The following is a 14,855-nucleotide window of genomic DNA, read 5'->3' as shown; positions in this document are numbered from 1 at the left end:
AAGTTGCAGTACCGGTGCCCAGCCATTACACAGGGAACTGAACAACCTGCTCCTGGTCCTCTGTTGTGTATAGTATGGGTGTCAGAAGTGGCCCCATACAGCATGGCCGACCTATCGGCTACCATCAATCTTATAGTTATAGCTTATCCTACAGATAGGCCACAAATTCCAAATTGCTGGACAACCCAGCGCTGCACCTCCCATGAGGCGACCTGAAGCGAGCGCTTCAGGCGGCGCTATGTCAGGACCCTAGGGAGGGCGGCATTTTTGATTACCTAAGCCAGTCCAGGACAAGCTGTCCTGGACTGGCTTAGCACGGAGCGGTGGTTTGGGGAGGCCACTGGAGCAGCGCTGCTCCAGCAGCCTCCCCTCACGCTCAGGCAGAGAGCAGGTCCTCTCCGTGCCTGCTCTCTGCCTGCGAACGGTGCTAAGCCCCGCCCCTTCGATCCGCCCCTCCCCCTTCACTCCGTCACGCCCATTCGCTCCGCCCCCTCCTCGGGGGGGGGGGGCGCTTTCTGTAGTTCGCCTCGGGCGGCAAAAGGGGTAGGTTCACCCCTGGGACAACCCCTTTACCTCGACTTTTGTTCAGGGCTAATTTTGCATGAAATCGAGTCAATATAATATTGCAATGCTTGTCATCTCATCACACACGTACAGATGTAATAGTCAAAGTTTGTTGCTACTGTTTATGTAATGCGTTATAAGGTCGATTTAACCTCTTAATGACATAACTAATTTTAGCTTTTAGAACCAATAAAATGTTTTCCCTTCAGAGTTACAGCAGTCATAACTTTTTATTGAGTCATTACTCTAGCTGTAAGAGACCTTGTATTGTGCGGGACAAGTTGTATTTTTATAGGAACCAGTTATATACCGGGAGCAATTATATGTCTTTTTTTTTTTTTTTTTTTTTTTAATAATAAAATATTTTCTAGGGATTTTTTTTACTTAATATTATTTGAAATTCCTAAATATTACTTGACTTTTCACTGTAAAACCACTGAGATGCCGGGGTCAATGCATCGTCTGAGAGGTTAAGGACCTTTCTAATGGTCGTGGAGGATTATTATTAACATACTGGGAATAAGGAAGGAAGACAAAGACAGAAAATTTATTACGGGTCACAAAGGGCATAGTGAAGACGTGAGGCATTACAGAGAACATATGTAAGAGGATTAACCCTTACTTCTCCTGCACAGCAAAGATCAGACAACAGAGTGAAAAATAGTCAACCTCCATAGCAATGGGGAGAAGAAAGTGTAATTTCCTTACACAAGGTGAGGATGCCTATCTTTATAATTTTGGTGCATCTTTTTTGGCTCACCATTTTTGTGTCCCATGGTAGAACTCAGAGAAAACCTGTGCCACTAAACTGGCATCCAAGTCATGATATGTCAGCCACAATGTGTCAGCTTCATGTTTGCAGTAGAACATCTGTATCGAGACGTGTCCAACCAAGAGAAAAGGTAAGGATGACACATCTGTATGTTTGTAAGGAACTATAACTATGTATGATTAGGAATGATTGAATATTCATTAGGCTGAGGCCCCACGGGACGTCCCGCAGCAATAAAGCGCTGGGGGAAAAACAACGATGGGAACTCATCGCGGTTCTTCCCGCAGCCCTTTAGACAGAAAATCCGCTGAGTTTTCCTCTGCAGATTTTCTATTGCAATTATACCTATGGGGAAACTGCCAGCGTAATTAACATGTAGTGATTTCCAAGACCGCACCGGTTTTGGAAATCGCGGCATCTTTGCACCACAGTTTTTACCTCAAAGTGGGCTAGAATCTCATCCACTTTGCCTGTGATGTAAAACGTCGAGATTTATCCCACAGTGTTTCCACCATGGGCAAATTGTGGCCAGCGTTTACGACTCATGGGGCCTCGGCCTGAATCATATGTTTGCTCTTTTCTAGTTTCTCACTTAACATCTTTGACTTTACGAGCAAGAACAAACAAACTTGAGTCATGGTTGCAAATCTCGTATTGATCCTTGTCATACTTTCTGTAGATAACTTCCAGATCCACAATTTCAAACCCTGTCTCGGCTATAGCACTCCTCATAAACTCCTCCGTTAGCACCAAACAGGAGAACCTTTTACCCCCCGATAAGTAGGAGCTACAGTTAAGAATCTCCGATATGATTATATATCCCCCTATTTTTAGTAAGGTGGAGACATTTTTGAGGACATTTCTATAGGTGTCCAGATCACTGCAAGCACACTCCAGACAACCAATAGACATCACACAATCAACCTTGGGCAAAACCAATGGTTCTAATGGGTTTTTCTGGAGGACATCACATTTCAGAGTTTTCTTCACTGTATTTTCAAGTTTCTTCTTTTTCTCTTCTACCGACATCCTAAAATGGAAAATAATCAAAAATTAATAGAATTGTGAGATGAAACAAATCTTCAATCATTTAAAATGTCTTCTATGTATCCTTTTTACAAGCTAACCAAGCAGATTAGTTAATTTGGGGTGAGTAATGTGATTAACGTATTAATTTTAGCCTGTTGTGCCAAGTTCACAATTAGAATATGGGATAGGAGATACGTACATACAGTATATGATCAATGGGTATTTGAGCACTGGTGGTTGACAGGGGCTTGACCATTGTTGACTGGTGAGAGTATAACACATTGGACCCCCAGTGATCGTGAGAATAGAGTTCCCATCTGAATGGATGGATGTCCATTAAAAATATATTTATCACCTATCCTGCCAGTGATAAGACATAAATCTGGGACAGTCCCTCTAATATCCTACAATCAGTGTCAGTGTTTCTAAACAGAAGCAAGCACAGATATAGTGGAAGTCCCATCTGGTCTCATAAGAAGTTAGAAGTCACTATTGAATATATGGTTAAGAATTAGAGATGAGCGAACACTAAAGTGTCCGAGGTTCGAAATCCGATTCGAACAGCCGCACACTGTTCGGCTGTTCGAACGGATTTCGAACCCCATTATAGTCTAATGCTGATTTCAGGGGTAGGCAACATTCGATAAAATCATACTTACCAAGTCCACGAGTGACGGTCGGGCTGCATTCCCCTTGAAGTCTTCTCCCGGCGCAGGGTCCCCGCGTCCTCTTCCGGGTGGAATTCACTCTGCCTAGGCATCCGGCCTAGGCAGAGCCGACTGCGCATGTGCGTGTATGTGCGTGCATGCCCGCGCATGTGCAGTCGGCTCTGCCTAGGCCAGATGCCTAGGCAGAGTGAATTCCACCTGGAAGAAGACGCGGGGATGCTGCGCAGGGAGATGACTTCAGAAAGGTAAGAGAAGAATCAGCGTTGATTGGCAGAATGTATAGCAAAGTTACCGCTCTCTCCTGACTATTTCATCACACCATCAAGGGCACCCCAACCACTATCAAAGAGGAAACTTGAAACACATGGTGCGCCCCAGGGGAGAGCTACCTCTATCAATATCCACACTGCAGGCCTCCTTGTCACCAAACCTTTGGAATTCAAGAAGAATCAGCTAACATGATGTGACTGTGACAGAGGACAACTCCCATGCTTTCCTCAACCCCTCCCCTGAGGTGCTGCACGTGCATTCCCTTATTCATCCTCTCTTGTATCCTCCTTTCTGGTGCCTGAAAGAAGACTGGCAATGTCAGTCTGAATCTGCACTTTGTGGTACACTAAGTTGTGTTAGGCAACCTGTACTGTGGCTGTGTGCCAAGAGAAGCATGTCAGAGCTGGCGGTGTCTATCAGGTTATATGTCATTGTGCCAGGTTGCTCAGAATGGGGTAACTGTATTACAGAACTGGAGAGAGGACAGAATTAAGTTTGGGAAACCTGAGGATCATTGCATTCATACACTTCTTACTCTTAGCCCATCTATTAAAGACGGTACCGTATAATAATTCAATTTACCCTTTCCCTTCCATGTCACAGACTTTTTGAATCACAGCGTCCCAGTTAAATGTTCCCGGTTCATTTCTCAGACTTCTTTCATAGTACTTTCGATTGACATCAGTGTAGTCGGCACCGATGATCTCATCAAAAGATTCACAAGCTGAGAGGTCCTGATAAATGGTAGGTCCATGGCCAATGTCGATCAGTGTCTTACCCTTTACACCTCCTATAGACAGAAAGCAAGATATATAACTTTGTTGATGTTTGGCATTGGTTGGTGATGTTAAAAGAAACTTAAATATATGTTTCCCACATTTTCTTATAGGGGTTGTCCAGGATTAGAGAAGAGGGTTACCATTTTCACAGATACAGCTATACTATATATATATATATATATATATATATATATATATATATATATATATATATATACACTCACCGGCCACTTTATTAGGTACACCTGTCCAACTGCTCGTTAACACTTAATTTCTAATCAGCCAATCACATGGCGGCAACTCAGTGCATTTAGGCATGTAGACATGGTCAAGACAATCTCCTGCAGTTCAAACCGAGCATCAGTATGGGGAAGAAAGGTGATTTGAGTGCCTTTGAACGTGGCATGGTTGTTGGTGCCAGAAGGGCTGGTCTGAGTATTTCAGAAACTGCTGATCTACTGGGATTTTCACGCACAACCATCTCTAGGGTTTACAGAGAATGGTCCGAAAAAGAAAAAACATCCAGTGAGCGGCAGTTCTGTGGGCGGAAATGCGTTGTTGATGCCAGAGGTCAGAGGAGAATGGCCAGACTGGTTCGAGCTGATAGAAAGGCAACAGTGACTCAAATAGCCACCCGTTACAACCAAGGTAGCCAGAAGAGCATCTCTGAACGCACAGTACGTTGAACTTTGAGGCAGATGGGCTACAGCAGCAGAAGACCACACCAGGTGCCACTCCTTTCAGCTAAGAACAGGAAACTGAGGCTACAATTTGCACAAGCTCATCGAAATTGGACAATTGAAGATTGGAAAAACGTTGCCTGGTCTGATGAGTCTCGATTTCTGCTGCGACATTCGGATGGTAGGGTCAGAATTTGGCGTCAACAACATGAAAGCATGGATCCATCCTGCCTTGTATCAACGGTTCAGGCTGGTGGTGGTGGTGTCATGGTGTGGGGAATATTTTCTTGGCACTCTTTGGGCCCCTTGGTACCAATTGAGCATCGTTGCAATGCCAAAGCCTACCTGAGTATTGTTGCTGACCATGTCCATCCCTTTATGACCACAATGTACCCAACATCTGATGGCTACTTTCAGCAGGATAATGCGCCATGTCATAAAGCTGGAATCATCTCAGACTGGTTTCTTGAACATGACAATGAGTTCACTGTACTCCAATGGCCTCCACAGTCACCAGATCTCAATCCAATAGAGCATCTTTGGGATGTGGTGGAACGGGAGATTCACATCATGGATGTGCAGCCGACAAATCTGCGGCAACTGTGTGATGCCATCATGTCAATATGGACCAAAATCTCTGAGGAATGCTTCCAGCACCTTGTTGAATCTATGCCACAAAGAATTGAGGCAGTTCTGAAGGCAAAAGGGGGTCCAACCCGTTACTAGCATGGTGTACCTAATAAAGTGGCCGGTGAGTGTATATATATATATATATATATATATATACCCATTCACTTAAATGAGATATAGAGCAGAAGCATGGCTTATTGTATTATCTGACACCATTATGTTAATTCATTGGTTGGACTATCTTTGTTATATATATTATACAGCCACAATTCCAAAAAAGTTGGGACATTGTGTAAAATGTAAAGAAAACAAGTATGTATTGATTTGGAAATGTCGGTACTATTCCGTTATCGGGCCAGCAGCAGCGCATTTCAGCACCAGCTTTCGGGACAGCAGTTCAGTTCAGCAGCGGGAATTACAATGACATCCGAGGACTGCTGGCCCGATGCTTGTGCCCAGTAGCCAGTACATCAATGACCCCCCCTCCATCTCCTCCTCCTTCCAGTGCTGCCCCCCAGCTCTCCTTACATCTACCCCGTACCCTCTCCCCGCCACATGACTAAGCCGATGCTGGCCCGATGATAGAGGCCGTGCTTGTGTGTAGTAGGCAGTACATCGATCGATGCCCTCATCCTCCTCTTCCTTCCAGTGCTGCCCCCCAGCTCTTCTTACATCTGCCCCGTACCCTCTCCCTGTAATAGGCCTCACCGTAAATCTTGAGCAATGAATGCTACTAGATAGCCGCCGGACGCTGCAGAAAGTTTGTCCCTCCGGCTCGCTGTAGCTCACCGTTCCTATAGTCGGCGTGTTTCTTGTCAGGGCCTGGATTGAGCCCCGGTGTCTTTCCTTTCGGTCTCGGTACTAGCGCTGAGGTGAGGCCTAGTCGTGTGGCGGGGAGAGGGTACGGGGAAGATGTAAGGAGAGCTGGGGGGCAGCACTGGCAGGAGGAGAAGGATGGGGGAGGGGGGTCATCGATGTACTGGTTACTGGGCACAAGCATCGGGCCAGCAGTCCTCGGATGTCATTGTAATTCCCGCTGCTGAACTGCTGTCCCGAAAGCTGCTGCTGAACTGCGCTGCTGCTGGCCCGATAACGGAATAGTACCGAAATGTCATATAACCATATATTTTTGTTACATTCTTTTTTTTTTTTCGCCTGCTGTCACTACTTACCGTATTTTTCGGACTATAAGACGCACTTTTTTTCCTCCCAATATGGGAGGAAAATGTGTGTGCGTCTTATAGTCCGAATGCAGCGTGCGCAGCGTCTGTGTCCCGTCTGTGCGAATGAAAAGAAGAGCAGCACGGTGCCTGCCTGCTCTGCCCCTCCTTCCCTGTCTGTGTCGCGTGTTTGCAGGAGCGAGATATGAGAGGCAGGGAAGTAGGGGCGGGCCAGACAGGTGAAGGAAGCGTGGTTTCAAGCTTGCCGAGAAAACCACGCCTCCTTCTCCCGTCTGGCCCGCCCCTCCTTCACTGCCTCTCAGATCTGGCTCCGGCAATGAAACCACACAGACAGGGAAGGAGGGGCGGGCCAAACGGGAGGAGGAGGCGTGGTTTTCTCGGCAAGCTTGAAACCACGCCTCCTTCACCCGTCTGGCCCGCCCCTATTTCCCTGCCTGTGTGGCATCATTGCAGAAGCGACATCTGAGAGGCAGTGAAGGAGGGACGAGCCAGACAGGTGAAAGAGGTGTGTTTTCAAGTTTGCTTAGAAAACCACACCTCCTTCACCCGTCTGGCCCGCCCCTTTTTCTCTTCTTGCATAGCTTCACTGCAGGGTGTCTCTTTCCATCCATGGATGAGATTAGATAGAATAGATAGATAGACAGACAGACAGACAGACAGACAGACAGATAGATAGATAGATAGATAGATAGATAGATAGATAGATAGATAGATAGATAGGATAGATTAGATAGATAGGATAGATTAGATAGATAGATATGTTCAAATCACCCCCATAGCCCTACAATACATATAAAACAAAAACATTACTGTGAAACACATACACATTTGGTATCCCTGTGTCCGAAAGCCCCCGGTTCTATTTACATTGGTGAAATATTATATTATTAGGTTATTAAATATTTCACCAATTTTTTTTCCTTAAAATTTTTTTTTTCCCTATTTTCCTCCTCTAAAACCTTATGGTCCGGTGCGTCTTATAGTCCGAAAAATACGGTACCTTACTAAAATATTTAACCTCTCTCTCTCTTCTGGAATCTTCCCATCCTCCTTCAAGCATGCTGTCATAACCCCGCTATTGAAAAACCCTCCCTGGACCCGTCCTGTTCTGCTAACTATCGACCTGTCTCTAACCTCCCCTTCATCTCTAAACTCTTGGAACGCCTGGTCTATTCTCATTTAATCTGCTATCTCTCTGCTAACTCTCTGCTTGACCCCTTACAATCTGGTTTCTGCACCCTGCACTCTACTGAAACAGCGCTCACAAAAGTCTCCAATGATCTCCTAATGGCTAAATCCAATGGTGACTTCTCTCTTCTTATTCTTCTGGACCTCTCTGCAGCTTTTGACACTGTTGACCATCATCTCCTCCTCACTATGCTCTGCTCAATGACACTGCGCTCTCCTGGTTCTCCTCTTATCTCTCAGACCGCACCTTTAGTGTATCATTTGTGGCCTCTGTTTCTTCCCCTCTTTCCCTTGCTGTTGGGGTTCCTCAGGGCTCGGTCCTAGGCCCCCTGCTCTTTTCTCTCTACACAGCCCCCATTGGACAAACCATCACCAGATTTGGCTTCAGGTACCATCTTTATGCTGATGACACCCATTTATACACATCTTCCCGGGACATCACCCCTGCACTAATATAGAACACCAGTGACTATATCTCTGCTGTCTCTAATATCATGTCTTCACTCTATCTGAAACTAAATCTCTCCAAGACTGAACTACTACTGTTTCCACCATCTAATAGATCTGTCCCTGATATATCCATTGTAGTCTCAGGCCTTACTATAACTCCTAGGCAGTATGCCTGCTGCGTCGGGGTTATGTTTGACTCAGACCTTTCCTTCACCCCTCATATTGAATCACTCGCACGTTCATGTCACCTCCACCTCAAAAACATCTCCAGAATGCGTCCTTTCCTTACCAGAGATACATTAAAGACACTTATTGTTGCTCTCATTCATTCTCGGCTTGACTACTGTAACTCCTTACTAATAGGTATTCCCCTCACTAAACTCTCCCCTCTACAATCTATTCTGAATGCAGCGGCCAGGCTCATCTATCAGCATAGACGCTACAGCGATGCCTCTGGTCTGTGCCAGTCACTACACTGGCTGCCTATTCATTATAGAATAAAATATAAAGTTATCACTCTCATCCACAAGGCTCTCCATAATGCCGCACCTCCCTACATTTCCTCCTTCATCTCTCTCTACCGCCCAACCCGTGCTCTCTGTTCACTCAATGACCTAACACTTACATCCTCTATTATCAGAACCTCTCACGCTTATATACAATACTTCTCCCGAGCTGCACCACTTCTCTGGAATGCTCAACCTGGACAATCAGATTACAGTTTCAAACGCAAACTAAAGACGCATCTTTTCAGACAGGCCTATCAGAATTTCTAATGTAAACCCTTCCATACTATAATTAGAATCCCCAAAATTTAACCCTCCTCTGTCCCCACTCCCACATTACTCCACATGATATGATGCCATTTCAGGCTAAATTTATATGACCAAGCTTCATCCACATGTTAAAGGACATGACTGGTGACGGCTCATAAAGTTTTATGTTTGTGTAATGACAGTAACTTCTATTACAAAATTATCTGACCATTGTATAAGCAATCCCGCCCCTGCTACCTCTTGTGTCACCCCCTCTACCCCATAGATTGTAAGCTCTTGCAAGCATGGCCCTCAGTCCCATTGTGTGAAATGACTTTCTTTGTAATGTATCTTTCTTTCTGTAGTTGAACCCTACAAATTGTACAGTGCTGCGGAATATGTTGGCGCTTTATAAATAAAATTTATTTTTATTATTATTTTTTAATTTTTTTCTTTACTAAAAACAGGGAACTCTAAGATCGGGTGAAACACATAAATGAAAAGACTTGGTGTACAGCTATAGCATCTCATCAATCTAGGTCTCAAATATCACAAAAGTTTAACTATCCTTGTCAAACTACGCAGGCTAAACCAGTACCGGGAGGCAAAGCCCAAAGTATAAAGCAAGAAGTTGGACATAACTTGACAAAACTAGGGAAAATAAACCAGCAGGGGGAGGGGGAAATGAGGGCATCATCAACATCTGAGTAGGTCAAGATTGAACAAATTGGGAAATGAATTGGGGTTAGGCTTCTGTTGGGTTTATGACCTGGTTCTCAGATAGACTGGAAGTGTCCTGACCCCACTCACTAGAAGAAGCTGATTAACCCTATTATTGCTGCACACCTCATCAATTGCATTTAGAGTAGGACTCCTGTGCCCTGCTATTGACACTGTATGACAGTTGTGGTCAATAAGCCCTGTATAAGGGTGTGACCTGGTAAAATAGTTTAGCATCCTGTCTGGTAATGAGAGTTGGAACTCAATCCAAGTTCTTATCTTAAACCAGTGCCCAGAGGAGTTGTTAATTTTAGCAATTAGCTCCTCCTTTTGCTGTATATGGAGGATCACTTTGAACCACTCCGTTGTAGTAGGGGGTTCAGGACATCCCCATAAATGTGGGATCACTTTTTTGGATGTAGATAGCATAAAGCTTATTAGGAAACTTGGCAGAATTTTAATAGACCCAGGAAGTATAGCGAGTAGTAATGTGGTTGGCTTGTTCTCCATTGTTACTCCTGTCAGTCTAGATATTACCTGCTTGCAGGACTTCTCTCTCCGCTTATTTTAAGAAGAATGAGGGACAGAGACCCCAACCATTAGTGTGAACCTAGAAGCAGAATGTCTCAGAAGCAAAGATGGTCAGAGGTTCACTAATCTGTGAAAAACTGAACCCAGAGACGTAACTTGAGAAGGGTGCAGGGGGTCATTGCACCTGAACCCAGGAGATTTAGGGGGCCCATAACTTAAATGGTTCACTGGGTCCATAAGCATGGGGGTCCATAATTCACCGTCACTAAAAGAAGGCTGTTTCAGCTTCTTTGATCACCTTTCTGAATCCCCCTGATCACTGGCAGTTTGCGCAATTTAAATTTATTATCCCTGTCCACTGGTGAGCTGAAGTGAGAAAATTTATGATACTTGGCCACTGTCAAAATAGAGAAAATTAACCTGTTCATGCCACTTGGTATCTAGTAGAGAAGTTGGATTATCCTGCCAGTTATGCCTTTATGGGAGCAAATGCCACAGCGCATGGCATTGGCCAAGTACAATTTACAGAAATTCAATAAAAGTCTTTCTTCTCCTACAGTGTAGGAATTCCCTGTCCTCCACCACCATGACCCATACCCAATTTTTTATCCTCCTACAGTTCCTCCTACCCCACCCCAGTGATCAAGAAGTAGAAGTTATTATACTACTTCCACTTTTAATGTGATAAAGGTTTTAGAACAACATATGCTCCCATCCGTACAATTTCAGGGAAAATTTTGCACATTTCAGCTAAAACCCGTACTTCATCCATCGCAACAGCATGGCTTCACGAAACAAGAGCACTGAACTGAAGTTCCCGTAGCCCAGAACTTTCACCAATAGAAACATATGGCACATTATAAAACAATAAAATTAGACAAAGAACACCCAGGACTGTTGAGCAGTTACAATCCCACATTGGACAAGAAGAGGGCGACAATCCTCTCCCAAACACTCCAGAAATTGGTCTCTTCACTTCCCGAGTGTTTAGACTGTTGTAAAACAAAGAGTGGATGTTACATAATAGTAGACATGGCCCTGTCCCAACATTTTTGAACTGTGTTGCTGCCAACAATTTGTAAAATTTTTTCAAATAAAATGTCAAAATGTCTCATTTTCAACTTCTGATATGTGTTCTATAGAGAATAAAACATGGGTGTAATAATGCGCAACCTGTTTAGAGATAAGTGGACATTCACTCTAATGGTCATAGATGACTACTAAGTGATTGACCAAGCAGTATACAAGTGACTTCCTAGTCACTGTTAATGCCAGACCTCAATCATATGTCAACTATGGACTTGGTTGACTTTTTCATAGCCTCAAATCAGCCAGGTAGCGTCATCTACTAAACAAATTGAACTCTAAACCCAAGGGACACAACTGAGATTTTATTTTCAATTCTGATCAACTATGCAGCTACAATCCCAAGATCGGAACGTCTTCTGTACTTACTTCTACAAAAAGCGTCATGAAGCTTCCTCAGTACAAAGTCTAGAAATCCATCAACCACGAGAAGTCCTGATTTGGGGTTGTAATAAGTATCCAGGTATCCTTCTGGATCAAACAGATCTTGATACGTATCTTTGTCAGTAAAGTCTGTCTCCATTCTTGCAGAGTTCCACTAACACAGTGTATGTCTAGTTGTCTGGCTAAGAATTCTTTCTGCACACGAGCTAACAGGCTGAGAGTTGCAGTAAAGTTGTGGCAACTGGCCAAATTCTTCAGAGCAAACAAAGTCTAAACACAAATTCTTTGCAATGCAATGATCCATTTTTTTAACCCTTTCTTAGTGAATAAAAATAACCATATATAGAGCAGGCGGGGATTGAAACTTATAGAGGTGTCTCTTGATACTGTTACTGCATTAGATATAGGTCTCCCTATAGGAAACTAAATGTTTTTGTTTACACCAGGGTAGTTAACCAAGTTACCTGTTGTAAGAGATAGTCACATCCAAATGTCTATAGTCCACCATTTTGTCCATCATGGATGAGAACCAGTAATGGATGCATGAGAACTAGAGGAAATGATTGAGGGTCCATCTTTAGCGTATGCTATCATGTACTATAGAAACATATCAATGGGATAGCTGTAACTCAAACCATATAAATTAGACCCTAGTGACAAATAGGTTTAAAGTCATACAAAACTTATATTTTATACATTTCTGGTACAGTTGTTGGGTCAGTCCAAAGCCTTTAAGAACTGACAGAGTCAAAACTGCCTACCATGAAGACTAATAACTCAAGACTCAATAGACTTCAAGACTCGCTCAAACCATACCATATGTACCTGACGCGTGGCAGCAGCCGGTGGTCTGCCAAACAATCCCTTACTAGGATCTTCAAACAACAAATAATATACTTATATATGTACTTCATTTTAAATCTGTTTTATAATCTTTCGATATTGAATACCTATCCATATGAGAGGCTGTTAATATCAGATTGTAGGGGTCCAATACCTAGCACCCCTGTCAAATAAAAAAGGGTATAAGTGCTTGTAGCTCTTCCCTTGAGGAATGAGGGTGTTTATAGGTCTTGCCTTCCTTCTTACTTTTCTACTTACAGTATATTCCTTTAAGCTACAGCAACTAAAATGTATTGCCAGATGTAATGTGATCGGTGCACAGGTTCTGCTGGGACAGGCAGAAGAAGGAGGGAGTGCCGAGAAGTTATGTCCTCTGCTCACCAGGTTTCTCCCTCCAATGAAAGTATAGATAGGAAAAACAATTTAGGGTGTGTGTGTGTCGATTTAGAACACACTGAATCCAGGGCCGTTTTAACACATTGGTGGGCCCTGTGCAAGTCTTTCATAAGTGGGCCCCACCATCACCACCACCTAGAAATACCTGATCCCCAGATTATGTCCCCTCCAAGTTGCTCTCACACTGTCATGTCTGCCTCAGGTTGAACCAACAGTGTCATGTCCCCCTCAGGTTGGCCCTAAAGTATCATGTCCCTTCCAGGTTTCCCCCCACAGTATTGTGTCCCTCTAGGTTGCCACACATTATCATGCTCCCACAGTATGTCCCCCCACTCTGTCTTATCTGCCTCTAGGTTGCCCCCACAGTATTATGTACCCACACAGTATGGCCCCTACAGTATCATGTCCCTTTCAGGTTCCCCCTACAGTATGTATTGATTTACATTGATAAATCTTAAAATCAATAACATTTTAAATTATTTAGAAATTTCTAATTTTTCATAATTATTTTTAAGTTATTTTCTGGGACATCGGATGTTTACATTGATCCCCCCTACAAATTGTACAGTGCTGTGCAATATAAATAAAATGAAATATTATATTGTATTATAAGATTATCTTTTCTTATCTCTTATCTTATCCTACATAAAAATTATCATTACATGGAGGAAACACTATATTATAAAATATATTTTAAGAACACTAAGGAGCTAGAAAAGTGAAACTGTGCAACGTTCATCTGGTAAGTTTGACATCTGTCATGTGAAATATTTAAAGATATTCTAAAGAGACAAACTATAAGAGTATACAGCGAAAACATGTTATAACTTAAAGCTCCTGGGACCAGAGCGAAATCTATAATGGAGTCACTACCTACCTTGTGTCATTTATAATAGTGGTATTTTTTACATGATAGATGGACCTTTGGGACCAACTCAGGTTTCAGAGCCTCATAGTGACTGCAACAAGGGCGTTTAATAACTATTAATAAGGATGGATTGGTGAAATACCTGCCATGCCTTACTGACATGCTTGGTTTCTAGAGGACGTAAATGAAAATCTGGATGTTGGTGACATCCTATTAATATTATAAAGGTGAAAGTTTGTGAGTTTGGATGTTTGGATGTTCGGATGTTTGGATGTTTGTTCCTCAATCACGCAAAACCCACTCCACCGATTTGGCTGAAAGTTTCCACAAACATAGTTACTACACAGGATTGCGCAATAGGCTACTTTTCGTCACAATAGCGCACATATGTTTTTGCCAAGACCCCTACAAAACCCAAACTCACATCTCCATTTGTGTAATCTCACACACTTTGGACCATAGCAAACCACTAAATTCCTATTGCCCTCTACAGCCTAGCCCCTAACCCCACACAATTACATTTACAGATACTTTACCACTTTGCCCCTCACCTTAACAATACTCCAGGAGGCTCTCTTTAACGCTCCGGAGTAGCCATGTTTGCCGACCCTCCACTCCTTTCATGATCTGCGACACCGCCCACCCAGCCACTCCACTGTATTGCCAGGAGCATGCGCATCTTGTGCCTCCACCGTAGGCCGCAGCGCCTGAAATACTCTCTCCAGGCCGCCACACTCCCCAACGCCACTCTCACCTCACTGCTGTTTCGTGTTCACGATCCATCCACCTTCCGTAGGTCTACACGCCACACTGGTAAGTTCCCAAACCATACTTGCATTGGGACAGCGGCTCCACATCCGCCATCACTAATTCTCTCCTCTATACTCCACTGTACCCTTTCAACACACCACAGACACATTACGGCCCATAATATCACACCAATCTGCCTTTCTGCCCTCTCCATCAATTTCTCCTCCGCAAAACACCACACATTCACTTGAAGCTCACTTCACCCCTTGCCGACATACGCCGTACTTCTACGGCCCATGCCGGCTGTGTTG

The 14,855-nt window shown here is 43.7% G+C and overlaps 1 protein-coding gene across 1 annotated transcript; it reads right to left on the bottom strand.

Moving 5' to 3' along the window:
- Positions 1-409: 409 nt before the first annotated feature.
- Positions 410-11,906, bottom strand: LOC142210499 (nicotinamide N-methyltransferase-like). The gene is made up of 3 exons (XM_075279690.1): positions 11,673-11,906; positions 3,886-4,093; positions 410-2,366 (listed from the first exon to the last, which is right to left on the bottom strand). Exons 1-3 carry the CDS (start codon positions 11,824-11,826, stop codon positions 1,925-1,927), a joined length of 804 nt encoding a protein of 267 aa, XP_075135791.1. The 5' UTR covers positions 11,827-11,906; the 3' UTR covers positions 410-1,924.
- Between the last annotated feature and the right edge of the window lie 2,949 nt (positions 11,907-14,855).

The sequence above is a fragment of the Leptodactylus fuscus genome, chromosome 6, assembly GCF_031893055.1.
Source record: "Leptodactylus fuscus isolate aLepFus1 chromosome 6, aLepFus1.hap2, whole genome shotgun sequence".
NCBI classification, from domain to species: Eukaryota; Metazoa; Chordata; class Amphibia; order Anura; family Leptodactylidae; genus Leptodactylus; species Leptodactylus fuscus.
The sequence above is the reverse complement of the archived record's forward strand: the minus strand, read 5'-3'. Positions and strand labels throughout refer to the sequence as shown.

What these genes read in the sequence shown, in the direction of transcription:
- LOC142210499 (XM_075279690.1), bottom strand. Translation starts at nt 11,826, where the DNA reads ATGGAGACAGACTTTACTGACAAAGATACGTATCAAGATCTGTTTGAT. An exon ending in TCATGACGCTTTTTGTAGAA is followed by an intron (nt 4,094 to 11,672) that starts GTAAGTACAGAA and finishes TTCTGTCTATAG; the next exon opens with GAGGTGTAAAGGGTAAGACA. An exon ending in TGTGACATGGAAGGGAAAGG is followed by an intron (nt 2,367 to 3,885) that starts GTAAATTGAATT and finishes TTTCCATTTTAG; the next exon opens with GATGTCGGTAGAAGAGAAAA.